Below are 24284 nucleotides of genomic sequence, written 5' to 3'. Positions count from 1 at the left end.
AAAACTGGAACAAAGATTCCAATTGGATTGGTGCACATCTCTGTAGATTCATACAGAAGTCGGCTATATCCCAATTTATGTGTGAAAATTTTCCGTGCAGATTCATTACAGATGGTTTAATTTGAAAGTCTCGATCAGTCCAGGTTCAGTTCGGTCCCTTGAGTTAGTCCGGGTCCAGTTCAGATCCAAGATTGTCCTGTTTTCGAAGACCATCGCTGAAAAGATGCTTCGGAGAAAACGACCGATTTCAGGAAGAGAAGCGAATTTTTAAGTCACGTTTACCAGACGAAAGCTACCCATCCCAATTGAAAACGTCGCTTCCTTAATACGCGAGGTTCCACGAGTATGATTGACTTCTCTACACCAAAAATTTTCCACTGGTGGTATGAGTGCCATTAGCGCTGTGTGAGGTGTTCATTAGTGGTACGCAAACAGATGAGGATTAAGATTTTAAAAAATGAATAGAACTTGCAATCTGATGATAGTCGCGCGAAATATGAGACTTCGACATTTTAGTCCATTATTTAGTATGCCCGTCAGTATGCGTGTATGTGATTGATCATCATTGAGGCAGGTTTTCTGTACTCGTTTTAGTAACAAAAACACATACAGGAACAGAATGCACGTAGGTGGAGGCCTACCTGATATTAAAACTGAGCAGAACTCAAGTTTCTCTCAAATAACTAGTTTCAAAGATGCGGACCAGGCATCACGTTGATGATTAATTTTCCCCTTCACCAATTCCTACACTATATAGTATGTTATGAGATACTTTGTTATGACAAAGTACGGTTACAAGTGTTTTTCACTGTATGATTCTTCAACATATTTTTCGTAATTTCGCACATTGTTGATATTTGAAATAATTAGCAAATTGGGTCATCACGAAAAAGGCTAGAAAACACCGCTCTACATCAATCAATGGTCTCCGAAAACGATTATTAAAGAATATCTTTCTTCTGAAAAGTGGCAGCTAGCGCAAGGTACGTGGGCGCAACGCAAAGTACGCAAGGCACCCTCGCCTACGTGACAAATTACCCGGCAATCAGCGCCGCTTCGCCCGGGGTCCCTCGAGCGACCAGCAACTAGCCGGTCAAAGGCCGACTTATCAAAGACCAAGACGGCTGAGTGTTAAGTGTTACGCTATATTAGATTGTGTGTCCCTGATTCATTTGCTGAGACTTTCTCTCCTCCTATCGCTTGGTGCCGGTTTCGGGTCAGAGAGGTCTCGCACAGCACAAGAATCAATACATTTCTGTGCTTGATAGTCGAATGATGCTTCACTGAATTCCACCTCGACGTATGACAATGTTTAATACGAGTGTGTAATCTATCCCTTCCCGACCCGCTTGACTTAGTGGTTTCTCCAGCCCTCTGAGAGTTACAGGTACAAGGCGATATATCCGCAATGCGTTGTCATAGACCAGGCCGCATCGATAATCAGCGACATTCTTACATTGGACTAAACTCGTGAGGGAATCAACATAAATGTCCGGCTTTAACGCCTATAAAACTCAAATCTATACAAGCTTAAGAGCGATCGCGCCCGAATTGGATACCCGGATGCCGTTTATGTCCTGGTTATTTCGATTGTATGAACCAAATCATACGAACTGGGCCAATAAACCGAGTAGAAGGCGAACTGTTGACTTATTTTCGGCTTCCGATGATGAAATAAATTGTAAATTTAATCAATTAGTACTAATTTACTTCGTTCTCGATTATACTACAGTTGATTTCCAAGTTACTACCACAGCGAGAATGCGATGCCTGTCAAAAATGTAGACACCATTCGTCTTCCAAATAAAGTAAATTTGATATTTCATTCGATAAAAATCGATTAGAAACTAAAAAAAAGTATATATATTGAAGTCAACAGCCAACTTTATCTAAGCACGATATTAAATATATATATATATATATATATATATATATATATATATATATATATATATATATATATTTATTTATTTATTTACACACACACAACATCTACGTTATTGGACCAGTATACTTCTATGTTCAAAGTATAAAGGTCAAATTTATCCATTTTCAATCTACGAGCACCATGTGTGGTTGGTTTCCCGAAATAAATTCCCAAGAGCCAAAGGGGACAAGGCGGCCAAATAAAATTTCGAATACTATTTTAAAGAGTAAAATACATGCAGGGACATGAGAAATGAGGTAAAATAAGTTTTATAGGCCTCGTAACATAAAAGCCTTTTTTGCCGATTCGAACAAATCATAGAAGGTATTTAAAAAAATGAATTATCATGTGCACTACAGGAATATCACAAATATTTCTGAGAGAAATTTTTTGGCGAGGCTATATCATAAAAACCGAGGTAATATACAAGAATGTATACCTACGACAGATGATATACGTAAAATACGAATGTACGCGTACGATCCGAAGATAATGTCAATAGAAACTGTCATGGTTTAAAATATTCATCAGAGAAAAATGTCGAAATAAAATTTCAGATATATTTATTTAGACTGTATAATTATTTTGAAACCTTTCCTGAATTTAGTTGCTATCTGATAACGAAATCATCAAATAAATCATCCTTACGCAACGTCCCTGTCATGAATTCCCCCTCCTTGTGAAAGACTCTTTGCCTAACGCAATTCTTCTACTTACGTCCCTACTACTTTGACCGTGTTGGTCCACAACACTTCCGAGATAGGTATCAACTGTTCATCCTGCTCTAGTTTTTTCCCTCCTGTTTTAACGTTCAGCTTAATTGCCTTTCTGTAAAACCTCATAACCTTCGCTTTATTTACATTGATTCTCATTCCATATCTATCACACTGAATTTCCAATTCACTCTGCAATGCTTACCACTATTCGACATCCCCGATAGTGTTTTAACCATCTTGTACAGCGTACCTATTGCACTCTCGCACTTCGCCTTGCATCTCTTGCTTTATTTGTTACCCGTTTCAATTTTTTATTCAAGTCTTTGAACTCCCGTATGTCTAAATCACCGTTTACATTCTTCCATTTCCTTCTGCCATCCATCTTTGTAATCATCTCATCCGTGATCCATGGTTTCCTTGTTCTTTTCTTACTAACAATTTTTATAGCTTCATTTCCGGATTTCGATATCCCTTTTCTGATATACTGCTGAAATTCAAACTTGCGGGATATTTCAGACACCTCTAACCCTTGCTCAAGCGAAACCTACCACTTTCTTAGCTCTGTCAACAACGGTCGTCTTTCCCTAATGGAGATCTTCCAAAATCGTTAATTGAAGTGTTTACAAATCTGTCAGAGTATCTGTAGAAATCCATGTATTCCTATGCAAATTGAGCCATGTTTCTTATTAACATTTGCTTCTGGATAGTATACCGCCAGCCGCCACAAAGGCGTGTGGCAGGGGGTCTTAAGTTACCAGCCATGAGTACACAATCACAATCATTACACCTCGACACACATATCAGTTCGACCATGGATTCGGACAAAGTTAATCATCCGAAAAAAGGTACTCACCACTACCATTACTAATTATCCCTTAGCGCCTACGATCATATCTATTTTGAACTCCAATCGTAAGAGGGAAAAAACGACATTTTGAATCCATTCGTTCAACAATCTACCTCCGATGTTTTTCGCACCTGTCCTGACATACCATGGTAAGTAAGGGTCTTTAATACGTCTTTAACATCCTTGGATAAGTAACCTGCCTCAAATATACGAAGAAAAAAGTTAATCTGTATTTCAACTTACGGTCAACTAATGGCTACCATTCCTAATTCTTCCAATGGTGTCGTGACACTGCAACGTTGTTCATAGCAACTTTTCACAAACCTAGCTGCTCTAAGTTGCACTCGATCTAGTTCCAAAACTAAGCCTACCTCGTGAGGATCCCATACACACGCAACGTACTCTAGTTTGGGCCTCACTAACGCAAAATAAAGCTCTTCAACCCCCTCATCACATTTCTCAAGTATCCATCTATATGAATCCCAACTTTTGACTTGCTATTCCCCAAATTTTCACGAATGTGTTTTCCCCAGAACATGTTCCTATCTATCGTGACACCCAAATATTGTACCAATTATACGTTTTTCATGTTGGCTTCCTGAAAAGTGTGTTTTCGGGTGAAAAATACTTTTCATCCAAATATTCATTGAAAGAAATTTCTTTAAATTGTAGAACCTAGCCTCAAGAAATTTATCATCAAGAGTAACTTTCAAGGAGGAAACTCCCGGCGCCTATGTCGTCCCAGTACATGCGTCATTTAGGTCCGTGGAGGGGGAGGCGACCACCCGAGAAGGAATGCCGAGACACAGGAAGGGTGTGGGTGGGTGGGGTGGGGTGGACTGAGGGGGGCAGAGAGAGAGAGAGGGCGTGGGGAGATTAGCTGGCGATTTGGGGTGAGTGAAGGGTCAAGGAGGGCAATGAGCGAGACAGATAAGGGCGTCCCGTGGTTGGCCACGAAATATTTCGAAACGGAAACGCCAGCGAGCCATTTGTGAGGGGATGTGAAAGCTGGATTCACATACAAGAGTCAACGATCTCAAATTGCTGCTATCCTTATCTCAAAGTAATCTTTGGCAGGTTGGAGTAGCAGACCCCCTGCTGAGAAAGAATGAGACGGTTCTTGTTGGATCTCAATTAGAGATGGCAATTCATGGCATAGAATCGATTCCATTGAATCAGTATCGATCGCATTCCATCAATTTGATCCACCCAAAAGATATAATTCAAAAGAATGTTAGCGACTGAAAGAATCACATTCCATTCAGATCGAATGAATAAGTAAAATCGCATCAATGGGAATCTAGTGAGATGGATGCGATCAACCTCCTACGGATACAGATCGTAAGCACTCGGAAACACTGCCCGGTTTCAATGAGTATTTAGCTATTAATCCGAAACTCAGTTTCTAATTTTCTATGAACTCGCTGCTTTTGCTCATCGTTGATCATCGCGACAGTGCCAGCGGGATACAAGCAAACAAGGCCGTGCAGGAATAAAATTTAATGTTAACAAAATACCTTCTTGAAAGTTGAGTACCAATGATTTTTAACGTTTAATTAGTGAAAGGGGATGTATTGTTTATGGGTGAGGAACGTATTATTACAGGCTACGAGGGTAGGCTGAAAACTAATGCCCTCATTCTTATAGACCACAAACAAAATGACCTTCAGAAACACTCCTCGTAGCATATGGAAGTAACATTCCCCCTCAACACGCATGCTCAGGTATAAGGTCGTTACATTCATCCAGAGTATTTTGAGAAGCGGAAGTATGTAGGCGTATTCTAGTGCTATGTCAACGCGAGGTAAACAGCATGCTGTTATCGAATTTTTAACTGCTGAAAAAGTGACTCCTTCTGAAATTCATCATTGTTTAAAGAATGTTCATGGTGACGATGCTGTTGATAGGTCTACTGTAATTCGATTGGTAGTAAACTTTCGTGGTTGTGAGCGTGGGAAAGGCATAATTGTTGATGGAACACGCAGTGGACGTCCGATCACTGCCACAGACGATAAACATCGCAAACTCATCGAAGATTTGATTCAAAATGACCGGCGAATCACACAAAAGCGTATCGCAAACCATATTGAAATATCCAAGGAACGTGTCGGCTTCATTGTTGAGCAATTGAGATACCGTCAAATCTGTGCACGATGGGTACCATGCCGTTTCATAGACGAGAACAAACAAAACCCTCCTTATTCCCCCGATCTTGCGCCTTGCGATTTTTATATCTTTCTTTAACTTACAGAGAAACCTCAAGGGTAATCATTACACCTCGGACGATGGCTAAAGGCAAAAATTCGATAACAGCACGCTGTTTAACTCGCGTTGACATAGCACTAGAACACGCCTCCATACTTCCGCTTCTCAAAATACACTGAATGAATGTAACGACCTCAAACCTGCGCATGCGGGTTGAGGGGGAATGTTACTTTCACATGCCAACAGGAGTGCTTCTGAAGGTCATTTTATTTGTGGCCTACAAGCATGCGTGCATTATTTTTCAGCCTACCCTCGTATAAAGGTGGAAAATATCTTATTACAAAATAATTGAAAAATAAATTATTTGGTTTTGCGCTAAGATTATCAAATGTCGACGACAAAAGATGACTTTAAAATGCATTGGACCGGTTTCCGTTTTTTGATTTTACTCCCCTAATAATTTCTATAACTTAGTGAATACGACTTCGTTATTATCGGTTCCACAGCCACTTTTAATTTTTATATCTGACGGATTGTAAATTCAATGATCAAAATATTTTATCCTATTTATTACCTTTTTTTGTTTTCAATCGAGCTCCACGATTTCCATGGCAACAATCTATCTCCAAATAGTAAAAGTTCGAACGAGGTCTATGATGAAATAGGAAGTTTCAAGGTTTATATATTCAGTTTTATACAATGAGTTCACAATTTCAGGCTTGATGTACAGAATTAAACCATGAAAAAGACTTCCTTTTCCTTTAAGAAACTTTTCCATGAAATTAGAAACTTAATACTGACCGGAGTTTCACCTTGAGCACAATGAGGTACAAAGCAACTTGCATCATGAAATGACGCACGAGTACTTTCGAATTTTATGTAAACGTGTATTGTTTTTACTCTCCAACATTTACGGATCGGCTCTTGTTTACATTCACGAATCGCATAATAACGGAAATGAATGCCGAAACCGCATACAAATCGTTGAATATGCACTCATGTTTAATTTTCGCATTACGTAACCCGTTGGAAAAGTAGATTTGTATGGGCGAGGTCATTATTTTACCAAACTTAAATGGAATAATCACCATATGCATTACTCATAAGTTTAATTATTGAAAAACACCTTTCTGCAGTTCTTTAGCACAAAAACTCTCATCCCTCATCACACAAAAAGTGAATAAATTTTTTATAAAACTGTGAGTCAACTAAGGAATGATTTCTATATTACGGTGCAATGAAAGCACAAGTGCCAGAATACAACGCATATAAGTTAATTTAACTCATTTCTCCTAAGCGACTGCGTTCGAATAATTTTCTAAATCGTTCATAATCCATTTTTGAGCCCTGTGCTTCAATCGGGAGAATAAAATTTCAGTCTAGATAGCGTCAATTGCCCATGTTTAGCTTGTCTGCATGGAGAGCGAATGATCGGTTGGAGATAGGTCGGATAGGTTAGAGTCGATACAAGTGAGAGATCGATTGTCGTAGATGGATTCAATATCGTCTGAAAATAATCGATCACAAAGTGCTCATTAGATTCAAAGTGCACACTCCAGATACGCTCGCACCAGTGGGCGGTTGCGGGGGAAATACGCGGTGGGGCACGGGGAAAGGCGAGGAGGTTGCCCGATGGTTGATCCTTACCTGTCCCAGGTCGATGGTGAGGTTGACTTCGTTATACTTCGTGCCTCTGGAGAGCGGAGGACTCTGCCACCACTTCTCAGAGCCGTCCACGGCGTTCTCGGGAGGATGCCATTTGTCCGGCCGGCCAGGGTCGCACACGTCGCACACCTGAAAATATATGCAAAGATCTTTTAGTGCAAAAGGAGGTGAAGAAGTTGGGACTCCCTTCAATACACACAAATCTCGCATACCCGGAATCGTAAACAACAGAGGAATACCGAAAAACTTAAGAGAGACACGCCGATGGACACGATTTATCAAAGTCAGGTTGTGGACCACTTTTTAAACAGCCTGAAATGAATGAATGAAATGTATAGTTATGAGTACCAAGACTCTATAAACAACATTTTAAAATTCATTCAGCATTCAAAGTATTGGTTAAATAATTTAGAAATCCAGATTATATGAACCACAATGAAGTTCGCAAAACCTCAAGGCCCGCGAAAACGGGCGGTCATCCTAGAAAATTCGTCTTGGCATCATAAGGCAGCACGGAATGCACCTCAAACTTCGTTGGTTGGGTTAATGGACCTACTTCCCCTCGATGAAAACGGAAAAATACGTATTGCTCTCAGAGATGACTCCGAGATCAGCTGTGGCTAGAAAATACCATTTTTAATAATATTCCTCAAGTTGATGTAATTATGGTATCACACATTATAAATAAAACGAGAGATTCAACGCTGACGAGGGACTGAGGGAAAAATAAATAAAATGAAATCATTCCGCAATACATTACTTTAACGTACAATCTTAATGCATTTCTTATTTCTTTATCTTTGTTAATATGGCGTTCATTTTTTACATTTTGTATATTTGTTATTAATTCACAGATTTGAAAGATAACCTCAGTTCGTGTTTCCATTTTCCTTTGTTTTTTAATCAATTTCAGTGATATCTGAGAATCTCAAAGCGATAATGTCATTGTTTATATGAATTCAAAAAGGTAACGAAGTCTGAATGATGAAGGGTAGAATAGATCCTAAATACAAACTGAATCAGGAAGATGGGTTTTAGCGAGAGTATTGGTGGCCCCCTCTGATTTTGGTTAGAACCACCTTGGCTTTAGTTAGAATGGTCGGGTACTTTGCAAATTCTCTATAAATTACATTACTCCCTATTAAATGAGTTTGTAATTTTCCGCCAACAAATCATAAACTCATTTAATATGGACATAAAACAATTCCACGAAGTAAAGCCTGAAAGTGTCAAGTTACTCGCTTTATGTAATCTTAATGTTCGAGCGTTTGATCTAAACAAGGGAAGAAGAAACATAGAATGCATCAATCTTATGAAATTAAAAAATGATCGTGTTCATATTACATTATGCTCACATTCACTTTCGCAGAATATTCCACGAAAATTGGTAAAACACCACCGGGAGAGTTACCCCTTAAATGAATTAGACAAGCACTCAACTCTCAATAAGAGATGTAATTGAAGATTAGCTTTAGGAAAATATGTATTTCATTTAATTTTTTCTGCGAATAGTTTTAAAAAAATCAACCTACTAAAATCGTGTTCGTGGATGAAAAAAACCTGTCCCGATATCGATAATTTGTTTTTTTTAATAAAGAAGCTGAATTTATTAGGTGAGATGAATTGATTAAAGTGGAGGTAATCAACAGTATATATCTGATTTCCTCCAATTGCTTATTTAAAGGAGGCAACTGCGGCATTTCTACATTTAGAAGACCAACGTTGCCTCTCCTCCTGCTAGAAATAGAATCCTCCTGCTTTTTTTACACAGTTTTAAAAAACAGTTTTTTATAGAACGTAAACTTATAGTAACCTAATATTTATTATAATAAATAATCATCAATCACGGTAGTGCCATACGTGAAGTATTTGCGAGTTAAACTTATTAATCAGTTCCGATTATCTATATTGAAACTAGGGGTAAAAAATACCTTTAACGATTCCCTTATTTTCTCTGAAATCTATTATATGTGTTCATGATCTTCGATGATGAACGACCTATTCTTATATCAATTTAAAATTGTCATTTGTGCGTTAGTTAATATTAATCATTTCAATTTATTACATCATTTCAGATATAAAATTTCAAAAATAGTAACACAGTAAAGATGCAAATTAATTAAGTGCCTTCTAGCTGATCCAATACAACCATTAAGTCTCCAGGAATTATACACATATTGGGAGACTCTCTTACATATAACGTAAGTATGACTACAACAGAGAAACCTGAAATACGTAGAAAAACATTTTTATTTTTCTTAACAATATCTCTAAAATACCAAAGAAACGTGAAGAAAACCATACTCGTGTTGTTAGCCAGCCACTCCGTTTGATTAGGCTTGATGAAGTCAGTTCTCTGACAATTGTAACCTTAACCTACTGCTTAACCATCAGAGGATTAAATGCAATTATGGCTGGATAAAACATCAAAAAGATAAGAAACAATATGCAAAAAGCACGGTCCGATGCTAAAGCAGGGAAGAGTTCATGGAATTTAATAGTATGGCTGTAATTGTGAAAGGTATTGTGGATAGGATGGATTGTGGCGGGATAATGTGTTTCAGAGGGGCTTATCCTAGGAAGAGATATAGCCTAGAAATCGTCAACAAATGCGAAAAGTTGTTATATGCACACAAAATAACGTACTCAAGTACGTTAAATTTTTATTTAGAGTAAACTACCGTTCACGGTATGTTTTCGATGGATCAAAAACTAAATCTATGCTACTCCTCACCCTGGCCCAACGTGACAGCAAGTTAATACTCTCAAGCCAACATTAAAATTATCAAACCTTCGAATCCACCAACTTACAGCCTCCATTCCTTCGGAATTGTGAAAAATAAAAAAAAATGTAAGTTCCACTAAATTTTATTTAAATTCGACCAATTACGTCGAGCAGTCAATATCATCAGATAGTTGATGATGTCGACTGTTGGACAAAACCGGTATTTTTTAAATAAAATTCAGTGGAACTTACAAAGTTTTTATTTTTCACAATTCATCATGAAGTTTCATAAAGTTAAGCCGAATACCATAGAATTCCGCCTTTATTCCGCCCGAAATGTACATTCTCTTTCTGCATCCACCGCGGCTACCTAATATTCTACCTTCTACCGCAGTCTTCAGAAATCCATTACCACTCAATTTGCCCGGCATCCGTTTTTCCTTCCTTCTTTGAATTTCTCTCAGCAATCCTCTCTTTTCCTCACCACATGCCTACAACTTCTTCCTTTGTTTCTCTTCCCACATTTTTGCTTTTTCCATCCTTCTCCACAACCATACCTCAAAAGCCTCCAACCGAGTGCTTAAACCAATTAAACTTAACTCCGTTAACGCAACTGTCGCGGCATCTCCCACAGTTCTTTTAGCTACGCTTCACAATAAAGTTTTCCCGGGTCCTCCCATTAAATTTTTATCCATGGTCCTTCTAAAAACTCACAATTTTTTGGGAAGGCTATTTTTATCCAATGCGATTCCCCTTTTGAAGACCTGACTACTTTGCTCTCCCTCTTCTAAAACACTTCCTAAATGAGCGAACGGTTGCAATTGCGCTAGTTCATGCCTCCAACTTTAATGTTCATCTTAGGCTGCCTATTTTACAAGAATCCCGTTAGCTTTGTTATTTTCTCATCGATTTTCATCCCGAATCTATCTCACTGATTCTTCACTGCGTTTCCCAAAGTTAACTTCTTCTACATATTTTTATTAGTGATCTAAAAGTGACCAAGTGAGTCTACTCTACTAGCTTCTCGGTGAAGACCAAGCGAAGAACAAATCCTGGGTTTATCCCGACGGGGAACGGACCTTTCTCCCCCCCTTCCGACAGACCCTTCCTCGAGATCAGCCCCTCACACACAGCGGCTTAGTCCCGAGTCGACGCTGAGGGGCACCATCCTCCCACTCCTTCGGGCCGCGAAGCGAGTAGACTGTCGGCACCCGGAAGATCCCCAACGGAGGGGACCGATCGGCCAACGGATCCGAACCGACGCTACAGGAACTCCTTTCCCGCACGCCCTGGGGAGACGGGACGATGGACGCCACAAGGAACCCAGGTAAGAGAAGAAGACCGTCTCATTGCAACCGACCGGCCTCTCCGTACTCCTTTGTCTATCCTCCTCCCTCGCCTTCAATCCCTTCCAAGCCTTCAATCTCCACCCCCCTTTACCTGGTTTTTCTCCCATCCTCAAGAGCTACTGTTTTTCCTAGCCGCTTAACTCCTCCCAGCGCGTGGGGACACCCCGGTTTCCCACCTACTAGGTTTTATATATATGTGTATATATATAAACCATAAACACAGTAATCAACCCGAAGGTCGGTTTGGTAGGTGATGGTAGAATTCACCCAGTACTAAGACCGACGGCGTGTGAAATTCATACATCAGGGTAGGGGGGCCAGCTCCTTTCCCTGTGCCGGTTATGGTTTCCCAGGAAGATCTGGTACCCGAAAAATCACAAAGCTTGGGTGGAGCTGCAGGTGCCCAGAGTGCTTTGCCCGGGACTCGAACCCGGGACCCTCCGGTCAGTAGTCCAACGCTCTACCCTCTGGACTATATAATATGTATAATTATAAAATATGTGTATATATAATATGTATATATATAAATAAAATATATGTATGTAAATATTATATTTATATATATATATTATTATTAAGTAATCTACCGGTTAAGGGAGGTTTTTGGATGAACACAACTACCAAATAAATATTTTGTGACGCCTAACAAAACAAAACAATCCAGCAACCTATTTTACATCAGATCCCTCTTCATCTCTGAGTACTTCCTTCCTCCCTTCATCCCGACCAACATCCCTATCCTGTTCCTTCCCTTTCCTCGTTTGCCTAACATTCTCCCCTCTATCACAGTCTTCAACATCCCACTGCCGGTCAATACGCCCTTCATCCATTGTTCTTGACTCAATAGGATTTCTCCCAACACACCCCTCTCCTCGCCCACCATACCAAGTACTTCCTCACTTGTTTTCTTCTCTGTCCATTTCACCTTCTCCATTCTTCTCCACGCCCACATTTCAAAAGCCTCCAGTCTACGTCTATCCTCCTGCTTCTCAGACCACGTTTCCGCGCCGTACATAGCAACACTCCATATCAAAGTGTTTATGAGTCTTTTCTTAATATCCTTACTCAACGTCCCTGTCAACTCCCTCCTTGTGAAAGCCTCTTTGCCTAGCGGAATTCTTCTCCTTACGTCCCTACTACTTTGACCGTGTTGGTCCAAAACACTTCCGAGATACGTAGTATACGTATATATATAAATAAATAAATAAATAAATAAATATATATATATATATATACATATATATTTTTATATATATTGGACTCTGCAAATTGAAAGTTTCACTTGGAAATGATGTGGTACATCGAAACTAGTTAAATATATATCATTATTAAGTGGAAAATCGCAGAGTTTTCGTCTGTTATTATGGAAGGGTTCCATCACAACACACCTGAATCTGTAATTAGTATTACTACCGATGTCTCCCAGCCAAATTCCTCCCGCGTATGTGCTCTGAATGAGGTCGTAAAAAAGTTTCATCCCACGTTTTCCAAATTTCTTGAGTAGCAATGGGTGGGGGTGACATAACATACCACTGTTGTCAACCTGAAGGCCGGTTTGATAGGTGATGGTTGAGTTCACCCAGTACTACGCCCGACAGCGTATACAATTCACACATCAGGGTAGGGGGACCAGTTCCTTTCTCTGTGTCGGTTTCCCAGGAAGATCTGGTACCCAAAAAAGCACACAACTTGGTGAAGCTGAGGGTGCCTAGAGGTGTCTCCGGGAATCAAACCCGGTCAGTAGTCCAACGCTCTACCCATTAGACTAAAACTTCCTTGTAACATATATATGTTGTAATATTAGCGAATAAAATCAATTAAAAAGTATAAATATTCAATTCACTAAACATATTTTATATTTTAAAATAAAAACCTCAGCCCGAATAACTAAAATGATAATTTATGAAGAGCTAGCATATTCTAGGAGGAGGTGTAATTACTCTCTTTACCACCTTCAATCCAACCATGGACAATGCCTTTGAAAATATTCTCCTGTGATCAAAGCGGCCTTACATTAATTTTAGCCATGTGCTGCGAAGTTACTTATGCTCCAGTCAGACATTTGAAGCAGGCTATTATTCGTATCACTTAGGGTTTATACGGAATCAATAAGGTGGTGTGGTAGAGTCGGTGGATTAAATACGGCGAATAACGGAATGAGTAATGATAGTGGAGGATGCAATATGAAACGAAGTTAAACACCCGAAGGGAAACAGCTGGATCAAGTTAGATCATTCACATATTCGGGAATTTTGGAGACTTAGAATGGAAGATGTAAGGAGCAAGTGGAATACAGGATAGCAGTGAGAAAGGGAGCTTTGTAAGGATGAAAGGACAGATGGCACTTGGAAGAATTCTGATTGAGCTTAAATGGAGGTTTACTGTAGAGCAGAGCTCTGTGTGGTCGATTCTCAAACGCCCATACTTTTTAAAGCTTGAATCTCCCTCTAATTGAGTTAATTTTTTACTCCTAGTCCACTGATCTGAGGTAGGCTTTTGATGGCCTCTGAAAATTTCTTTATTCCTCTCTTGGTTTCATATCCCTCAGGCGCTTCGTAGCATTAATGCCTTTTTCATGGGCCTAAATAAATTTTCGCCACAACTTAATTTCTAATTATCTCTTCTTTGCCTTCCTATTCCACTGTTGCTAAATTCATTTAGGATTTATTTATGGATCTCACTTAATCTCTCGTATTTGCTTTCGCTTTTCACCTCCCGTAAATTTTCTCAGCATCTTGCGTACCGCGTCCACCAGCCTCCAGACCATATAATTGTTCTTTGTACTGTTTCCTGTACCCTACTGGTTGATCGTTTTGATTTTATCATTGAATTCGATAAGATAATGAAATGAAATTATTGGCTTTGTAATGCCACACACTTTATTTAAAAACACGACCCATGCTTCGACGTTGAACGTCATCATCAGGCGGTCCTCATAGAAGCATACATGGTATATATACCTTCTGATCGAGGGAGGGGGGTTGGTCAGAGAGGGAGTGTAAGGGAGGGTTGAGGGGTAAAATGGTTTTAATGTAGCTGGAATTAATGGTAATGGTTTTAATGTAAAAAGAGTACTACATCTTTCGGTGTCAATTGTTGACTTGGAAGAGCATTATATCTAGGAGTGGGGAGTGGGAGGGATAATAAATTTCGTTGGCCAGTTCATCCTTGCAACGGACGCATTTCAAAATTTCCAATTGCTCCAAAGCATCGAGCCTTTGACCTTTATTTTCAAAATGAATCATTTTAGTCACAAAGTCACTTTTGTGGTAATTCTCGATTAGGTGTCTCGCAAAGAGGGATGTAATGCTCTTATTCTTTACACGTTCGGTGTTCTTTTATCCTTTATTTGAATTTTCGTCCTATTTGCCCAACATACATACTTCGTGTTACATTCCGAGCACTTTAATTCATAAACTCCACTCCTCTCGTCTTTGAGAACTTTGTCTTTAGTGCGAGAGATCACGTTCTTCAGTCATGAACCACTGAAAAAGGCACATTTAATTTTTTCCTTAGCTAAAATTTTGATTACTTTTTGAGAAATATTCACTACATAGAATTTTCTTCACCATTTGGCAGTGGGAAACGAATTATCTATGATTTAATAGGAGAGTTGTAAATAACCGTTAGCTGAACACTCTATGCGTTCTTTTAAATAATACCCTGCTCACGTTCTTCCGTTTCCTTGTGCATCCATCTTACTAATCATCTCTCCGGTAATCCGTGGCTGCTTATTTATTTTCTAATCTAACGTTATTATATCAGTTATCATTACCTTGTTTTTAGAACTTACCCAATTATTATATAATATTTTTATCACTTTATCTTAACTGCTGATAACATAACTAATTTCTTCCTTTCATTCATTTTTTATCATTCTAAGTTTCGTCAAAAATCACTACAAAACACGACATCAGTTCAAATAAGCTTCCCATTTCCGCTATGATTCATCATGCAAATAACAGGGAGAGTCATAAAATCACGGGAAGATAACTGAGGTGGCTTCCCGCTAATTATCTCAATTGTTTTAAAACCTCACACGATCAAATTAAATGTCCTCCCTGCAGAGGTCAGTCGACTTTGCAACCACTTGACTCACGTACTTACACAGCCGCTCTATGGTCTGTCTCTCATTCGATACATGTGGAGCAAGTGATCTTACCAGGATCCATATGGAACAAGTGATCCAACCATGATCTATATGGAACTAGTGATCCTACCATCATTACTCCCGCCAGGTCTTTGGGTAATCGGAACAGTCAAGCCCTTCCACCACGTCAACATTAAGTCCAAGAGTGGACGGTGGGGGAGGGGTCCAGTCCATCGATGTCTTAATCCTAAATTACTGTTTTCCCTTTCTTGTCCCAAATGCATTTCGCATTGGGTTCCCTGAAGGGGATCTCATCATCAATAGTCGCGCGCCCATATTGCTCACTTATTGGCTGAAAAAGTCTATCCAAAGTTCCCTAACATTTCTTGCTTTCCGGCTAAATTTATACGTATAATGACTTCCTCAAGAGTTTTCGTCTCTGAAGGCAGTCTTAGTGGGTCATCGGGATGTGCAAGTCCTTCAACTAAGTTAAGGTTGAGGTCCATGGGAAGGATATATTCATGAATATGTCGCATACACTACCTAATTAAACTCTAATGATTGCAAATTCTTTTAAAAATATTTTTCACCGCCGCTTCGAAACAGTCATTTTCAAAAGGATGAATTACAAACATTCCAGCGCAGTGAAATTCTCAAAAGATGAAGCACGGTATGGGGACTGTATGGAAGGCCAGCCAGTCAATGAAAAATTTTTGAGTAAGTTTCGTTTTTCAGCTTCCATGCCTGGAAGTAGGCAACTTTTTCAGGTTCATCGGGTGAGTTTCCTGCTTACTTCATACTTCCTGTAAGGCACTAGTTTGGCGGTGAAATTTGAATCAAAGTTGTTTTTTAGCAAAAATTACGTTATACTTGAACATCACACTGAGAACTTTCCATTCTGAAGTCGTCGGGTCAGGTAACTCGGTGTCATATGAGTTTTAAAAAATAGCCTACTTGCCTCCAAGTTGCTTAGATTGGTGCCTCTGAGCAAACAGAACCTGCGGACTTCTGCAGAATTTGCAGAAGTCCGCGATGAAAAGGATTCCTTTTAAGGAGTTACCTTCAGAGGATTCTCGTGGGTTTTTACGCATAAGGTTAATATGTATGAGCCAAAGTAATTTCTTTCTGGCAACCATCTCCCATTCCCATGGCTACAATTCTCATACCCTTACACTTCACTCATATTTGCATTCACCTTTGCCGAGTGCTTCGTAATACTCAACTATGGTAATCGTTGGAAAAGGATATGGGTGTTGACTTCTTATAAAAAAATTATGGTATCCCGTATGGCGCGGGAACATCGTCAATGAAGCAAGATAATAGGCGTAGTTTGGAGGATTTTGAAATGTGGGTACGGAGGAGGATGGAAAAGGTGAAATGAACAGAAAGGAAAACAAATGAGGAGGTGGGGAAGGAGAGAGAATTTCTGTGAGATATCCAAGGGAGGCAGGAAAGATGGATGCAGAGCATTCTGATTTGCTATGGGATGTTGAAGACTGTGATAGTGGGGAGAAAATTAGGCAAAAGAGGAAAGGGCGGGAATAGGGTAGACATGTTGGATGGAGTTGAGGGAGGATGGGTGATTGAAGAGGGGCTTAATGTTAGTGGTGCCCAATTTCAGGCTGTGATTTTGGTTAGGAGAGTGAAGAAAGGTATTGTTGCACAATTGTTCATGCAATGTCCATCTAAAACCTACCTTAACCGGTTGAATACCTTTAACAATAATAATAATATTATGCATCGCACCATTTTGAGTAAAATAACGACATAAATACTCCTTCAGAATTTCTGCGAATGTTATTCCTCATATTACGGGTTTCATGTACTAACTACTAATGATTTTCTCATGTGGGAATAAACGATATAACTTCGGTTAAATGACAACCGGAGGTGCGGAAAATAAAATAATACTAATTACGTATATTTTGGAGAAAAAATTAAGCAAACTTCATCACTCAACAGGGGCAATTTACTAATGAAAGTGTAGCAATTTCAACGAGTGCGTCATTCCGGTTTTCTTTCATAAATGGACCTCTATCGCCTCCTGATATTTTCACTAAACATTTCTAAGACTTCACCGACAAATAATCACTGAATTTCTCTATACCCAATCATTTTTCATCTTGATATGAAGATTTCCTAGTCTCCTCAGTCTATTACAGACTCCGGGAAGAATCTTCAACAAAATTTTACTTCTTTAATGCCATCAAAAATATAATCCATATTCAACACTTGCGACACGTAAGTCAACTTATAAATTGATCGACACCTTTCAGCGGACATCACTACTGCATTTGTTCTTTGCACGTTGAACGATCTCAATGCTCACGTATAGTTTCGGCAGCAAAAATAGAAAACTGTGGCCCGCTCTGTCGGGAGGGCTCCTTCTTCCCTATTTTTATACCTTAAGCGGAAATATAGGAATAAGAACGAGATGCTCTTCCGTTTTCGAATCCTCTCAAAAAATGTACCTACAGTGTTATTCCATAGGCATGGCCTAGTCTTGACTGGCTTCACTTTCGTATCAACGGCAAATGTACGAGGGTAGGCTGAAAACTAATGCACACATGCTTGTAGACCACAAACAAAATAACATTCAGAAGCACTCCTGGTGGCATGTGGAAGTAACATTCCCTCTCAACAGGTTTGAGGTCGTTTCATTCATTCAGCGTATTTTGAGAAGCGGAAGTATGGAGGCGTATTCTAGTTCTATGTCAACGCGAGTTAAACAGCGTGCTGTTATCGAATTTTTAACTGCTGAAAAAGTGACTCCTACTGAGATTCATCGTCGTTCGAAGGCTGTTTATGGTGACGATGTTGTTGATAGGTCTACTGAAAATTGATGGGTAGTGAAATTTCGTGGTTTCGTTCCTGGAAAAGCCATAATTGTTGATGAAACACGCAGCGGACGACCGATCACTGCCACAGACGATAAACATCGCAACCTCGTCGAAGATTTGCTTCAAAATGACCGGCGAATCACTCAAAAGCGTATCGTAACTATATGTGTATATACAACGAACGCGTTGGCTTAATCATTGAACAATTGAAATACCGTCAAATCTGTGCACGATGGGTACCACACCGTCTCACAGATGAGAACAAAAAAACCCCTCCTTATTCCCCCGATATTGCGATTTTTATTGTTTTCCTCAACTTACAAAGAAAAGCTAACTCGCGTTGACATAGCACTAGAATACGCCTCCATACTTCCGCTTCTCAAAATACGCTGAATGAATGAAACGACCTCAAACCTGTTGAGAGGGAATGTTACTTCCACATGCCACCAGGAGTGCTTCTGAATGTTATTTTGTTTGTGGTCTACAAGCATGTGTGCATTAGTTTTAAGCCTACCTTCGTAAGTTTTATCACATAACTATACATATGGAGCACGATGACGCTGAATGACAAGAGCGCACAACTTGACTTGAAACAGAAAAATAAGCTCGATGACCGTGAGACGCTGAACGCAGGTGTGGAAATAAATGAGGTAATATGGGGAACGTGGAGGAAATATAATAATAAAAATGGGCTTACAAAAGAAGTCCAGAATGATGGAATACGATAGAGAACTTAAAAGAGGGTGGACTAGGGAAAAGACCGACAAATAGGAAGGAGGACAGCGTTAGCAAAAAGAAAAGAAACTACAGTATCCGAAAGCCAAGGAAATCCATAATGCAACGAGCAGAGATTTAATTCGAGAATGTGCACGATCATTCCTCGCAGCAAAATATTGAAGCTGCCAGTGGGATAGTTGTGACAACTTCGAGGATCATTGTGAGATGCACTGCATTACATAACAAGGTAGACTTCTAGTTGAGGATGTGGGAAAAGTGAAGAGTGAGAAATAGTATTTGGAATTTTGGCAATGAAAAAGAATCAAGCACAGAATATGGCTGAGGGAAACAATGTAGACCTGTTTGGGGCAGGTTTCGATTCCTAAGTTAAGGACTTTCGCGGACACGATTCCCCAGAAATCAATTATAAATATAGTAGCGGAGCTAATTAAAATATTGAATTAGGAGGATGACTTCTCACGCGTTGTATAGACTAATCATCGCAACCACTCAACAACCTACGGCGGTACAAACCCAAAATACCGATACTGTCAGAGAGAATACATTAGTGCGGATTCCCAAAAAGATGAAAGGAGACATCTGAGAACATTGTAAAATGATTGCCCCGACGACGCATATATTGAGGGTCTCGATAAGAGTCACCTTTGGGAGAAAGCAATGCAAAGCTGAGACGTTCATAGATTCAGACCAAATCTTATTACAATTTATGAGGGAAAAGGAAAAATAATTTAAGCACAACTGCTAACAGAGAAGAGATGGGAGAAAAAATTGGACAGGGTGGATTAGAAAATAATCCACCTTTGCCAGCTATCATAAAGACCATAGAATTGTCTTGAAATAGTAAGTGAAGATATTACGGTGCTTAAGTTTGGATTCGAATCTACCGAATGAGCCGAATAAGAAAGGGAAAGGGATTGTTATGATTCACTTCATGTTGTGAATGTAAATCTTTAACTCATTTTAAAATTTGAATCGATAAGCAATATTTGAAATCAACAATGAAGCTTCAGAAAATTTTGGTCACTGAAAAAATAGAATGCTGAGTTTCGAAGGAGATACGGAGGATAGCTGTGGTAACCGAGGGAGGAGAAGATCTGAAGAGGAGACGGTCAATTTGTTGGTTATGAAAAGGTACGGCAAAAGAAGAGTAGTAAATAGGATACAACGATAAAACTGACCAATCAATAGCTTCACTAAGTGAAAGGAAATTTATATTTGAGGATTACGACTTCCTGTGAAGGAAGAGGAAAAACTTTCAAAATAACAAAAATCTATTCATGGCAAAAACTAGGGAGATCATCATGATGGACATATTGAGCCTATGTATTAAAGGGTGGCTTTAAACATGGCCAGAGACAGGAACACAGAAACTTTGGAAGGGTAGGAAATGAGGGGGTGCGTAAGCATGACGACCAAAAGGATGGATTGAGTCAATAAGGAGGATGTTGTACTGACCAATGGGCGAAGAGAGAAGCCAGAAGGAAATTAAGACAAGAAGGCATCAAGTCATCGGACTCTTTTACGACACGACAGGTAGCTGAAGACACTGGGGGATGGCAAAATAAACGACTAGAATTCAAAGGGAAAATTCCTGATACGACACACCAAACATGCCTGCCGGTAAACTCGCGAGGCAAAATTTAATTGTCAATACAAAAATGTACCATCGCTGCCTAGGTTTTTCCTCCAGTATAGGAGATGCCATTTGCCAGTGATTTAATGTGATTTACCACCGAATACACAATGTTATTGTACCGAATATACAATGGCAATCCGGTGGCTTGAAGGAATCAATCCACGCACTCCCACCAGATTTTATCCATAAGTGGACGCGCTTCTTCCACATGGTTTTAACATAATCCGGGAGATCGGTTTGCGCGGCCGATGTCCAGTGAGATGGCCCCGCGCACACTCACCTGACCCTGGATGAGGTTTACGTTGACATCCCTGTCGGCGTACGCGCCAACCAGCTGGCAGTAGAGCTCGGGAGTGGACATGGAGTGTCCATCGGCGTCCTCCTCGATGCCGCACGTCGACGTCGCCCATATCCTTCGCCCTTCCGCGAGATTGAAGTAAGGAGGTGTGAGAATCTGCCCCTGCACCAAACTCCCCGTGAAAACGGAGATCAGCGTGACTCCCACCACCAGGGGGACCAATGGGGGGGCCGTCATGGTCCCCGGCGAGCGACGCGGTTCCACGCCGCGAAGAGTTCAACTTTCCCTGCGAGACAGATTCACTTCAGACCACACCGCAAAACACGCTCACTGACGTTCGGGCACAGCGATGGGAGGGTAGTTATTCAATCTGTGCCTTCCGCCGCCTGGCCCTCCTGCGTCGCTTCGTTTGGCGGCAACGACTGAGCCAACGACGATCCGGTGGCAGTCGGCGGATGGGCTAGTTGGGACCGGCAGACGCTAGGTAGCGCGCTCTTCGCACGTCCTCTCGAGAGACTTGCGGAAGATTCGTGACCCTCGGAACAAAGGGGGCCATTTTGAATCCAGATCTGCACACGGTCGGTCCTCCGAAGTGATGGGCACTTTGAAAATTAAGAAGAATGCATTTTATGAGACCAGCTATTTAGCAGATCGTGTGAAAAGAAATCCTCTATGCTTCTGGTTTAGTCCGTACCCATTTAAATAGAAATAAAAAATTGACACCATAAGTTCACCAATAGATCTAGGATACCAATCTGATGAGGCTAACTCAATACACCTCTCAAAAGAGTTATTTTTATCCCTAAAACAAAAAACAGTAATCAATCCAAATTTAATCAAAGCACAAAAAAAACAGTAATCAAATAGTAGGATTGTAAATAACATGGAATAGAGCGCAACTCGAACAAAGCCGTAAAGGCAGTGTGAAATTCACAAGATGCGGCGGGGGGATTCCTTTCGCTGTGCCCCCTGTGGTTTCCCAGGAAGTTCTTGTGCCCGAAAGATCAAACAGATTTGGTAAAGCTGAGGGTCCCAAGAGGCGTCCCTGGAAATCGAACCTGGACCCTACGATCAGAAGCTCACTGGAATACTAATGCTCCCTTTTAAAATCTAATTCAAATAAATTTTCTTGGGTGGTTTGGGTATAATCGTCATCACTGCATGATTCCTCCGAAGCCTCGTTCACGGCTGACCTTTCTTCCTTATCATACACCAGTATTGTTCTATGACCTGAAAGGCCCATATTTCTCAAATTCCACATCAATTTTTTCCTATTCTATCTTTTATTTCCCGTTAGCGTACGTCGTGTGGTACTTTCGTTCCCCTTTTTTATCATATTCTTGAGAAAACAAATGCATCTGTCGATTAGTTATTTTATTATTATTATTATTTACACAATTACGTTGCAATTAGGCGAATTTCCTGGTGGCAACGGTCAGGTTAGGTCAAAGATAACTCTTACAACGAAAATTACATACGAACACATAAAAACAGATAAGAGACAAAATATTTTTACATAATGACACTTCCACATCACATACAAACAAACTTCCACATCACATACAAAATGCCGTCCACATCACATACAAACAATATTATCATAACTACAATGAAGTTGCACCCAGTGGCTGCTTTACATTTCAACTTAAAACTTCTAAAATTGGATGGAAAGGGCTCAAAAAAACCTCAAGGCAGCTGGTTCCAATCAATTATAGTTCTATTTAAAAAAGAGTATTTTTTCTTATTTGTTTTTTGAGTCCTTATTTTTATTTTGAAGCTATGGTCGTTTTTTCCCTTAAAGGTAGGCTTTTCTATCCCTGCCATAAATCTTTCCACGCTTCGTCCTTTTTAACAATTCTATACATCGCGCCTAACCTACTCCTTTTTCTTCTATTTTTCAAACTCTCCCATTTCAGTATATCTAACATTTCTGTGACACTATCTGTTCTTTTGTACCTTCCGTGTCTTGCTGCCTTTCTTTGAACTTTTTGTATCCTTTTAATATGTCCCACCTCATATGGATCCCATACTATGGAGGAGTATTCTAGGATAGGGATAACCAGTGCCTTATATGCTTTTTCTTTTGTGGCTACGCTACTTCCTTTTAAATCTCATCACCCAATGCAATACTTTAAATACCTTCCGTGTCAAATTATCTACTTTGTCCCTCCACCCAAGATCCCTAGTTAAATAAATGCCTAAATATTTACATTGACTGGTACATGGATTCTTTCTCCAAAGAGGGTGTAAATTTCCTTTTCTGCATTCTTTTTATTTGAAAAATTTATATGCTTACTTTTACTTATATCAATGCCCATATTATTATTTGTAACCCAGTCACCAAGGCGATCGATGTCATTTTGTAGTATTACTTGGTCATTTACATGCTCTATTCGTCTGCAGTCATCAGCAAAGAGTCTTATTTGAGAATTTAAATTGTACAGGTATGGAAGATCGTTTACGTAAATTAGGAAGAGTAATGGCCCTAGAACACTGCCTTGTGGAACTCCTGATAATACGCTCGCCTCATTTGAAAATGTATCCCCTAATTTTACTTTTTGAGTTCTGCCTCTGAGAAAATTTTTTATCCATTGTTTTACCCTCAAGTCCAATGGTAACGAATCCAACTTTAACAATAATTTATCGTGAGGCACTCGGTCAAAAGCTGCCGAAAAATCAACAATTACTGCATCCATCTCCTTTTCTTCGTCTATTGCGTCGCCAATATATTGACTTAATCCCAAAAGCTGCGTTTCACACGAGTATCCCGTTCTAAACCTATGTTGGTGTTTGAATAGCCATCTATCTCTTGCCCACCATTCCCGAATGTAGTCGGCGATTCTTTTTTCCATTATTTTGCAAACAACTGTGGTTATGCTTACCGGTCTATAATTGTTGGCAATTGTTTTATCCCCTTTCTTGAAAATTGGTGTAATATTTGCTTTTTTCCCATCATTGGGCAAGGCATCATTATTTAAAGTTACTTTGAATAGATGACTCAGGTACAAAGCTATTGCGGTATCACCCAGTTTTAGAATGTCAATTGAGATATTATCCGGTCCCACTGACTTATTTTTCCTCATCCTCCTTATTTTTTTCACAAAATATGAGTCCTCCAAGATAATACCGTTTGTCGAGGGCAGTAAGCTATTTGGTGCTGTTTTGCTGATGAAGTTCTCTGTCGTTTCTGAGCAATTTAGGCAAGCCTTATTTTCCTTTTTGTTTTCTATTCCCCGAAAAACTGAATC

The 24284-nt window shown here is 39.8% G+C and overlaps 1 protein-coding gene across 1 annotated transcript in view; it reads right to left on the bottom strand.

The window, feature by feature from the left end:
* LanA (laminin subunit alpha) overlaps positions 1-21427 on the bottom strand; it is a 147546-nt gene extending 126119 nt beyond the window's left edge. The window contains exons 1-2 of the mRNA XM_071590876.1: positions 21019-21427; positions 7343-7489 (exon numbers count right to left, since the gene is read on the bottom strand). Of these exons, the coding sequence (XP_071446977.1) occupies positions 7343-7489; positions 21019-21273 (402 nt within the window). The 5' untranslated portion in view covers positions 21274-21427. The remainder of the gene's footprint in view (positions 1-7342; positions 7490-21018) is intronic.
* Positions 21428-24284: the final 2857 nt, after the last annotated feature.

This window comes from Hetaerina americana, unplaced genomic scaffold (assembly GCF_022747635.1).
Source record: "Hetaerina americana unplaced genomic scaffold, ioHetAmer1.1.p SCAF_4, whole genome shotgun sequence".
NCBI classification, from domain to species: domain Eukaryota; kingdom Metazoa; phylum Arthropoda; class Insecta; order Odonata; family Calopterygidae; genus Hetaerina; species Hetaerina americana.
Note: the sequence above shows the minus strand (reverse complement) of the source record. Positions and strands in the feature narration are given on the sequence as shown.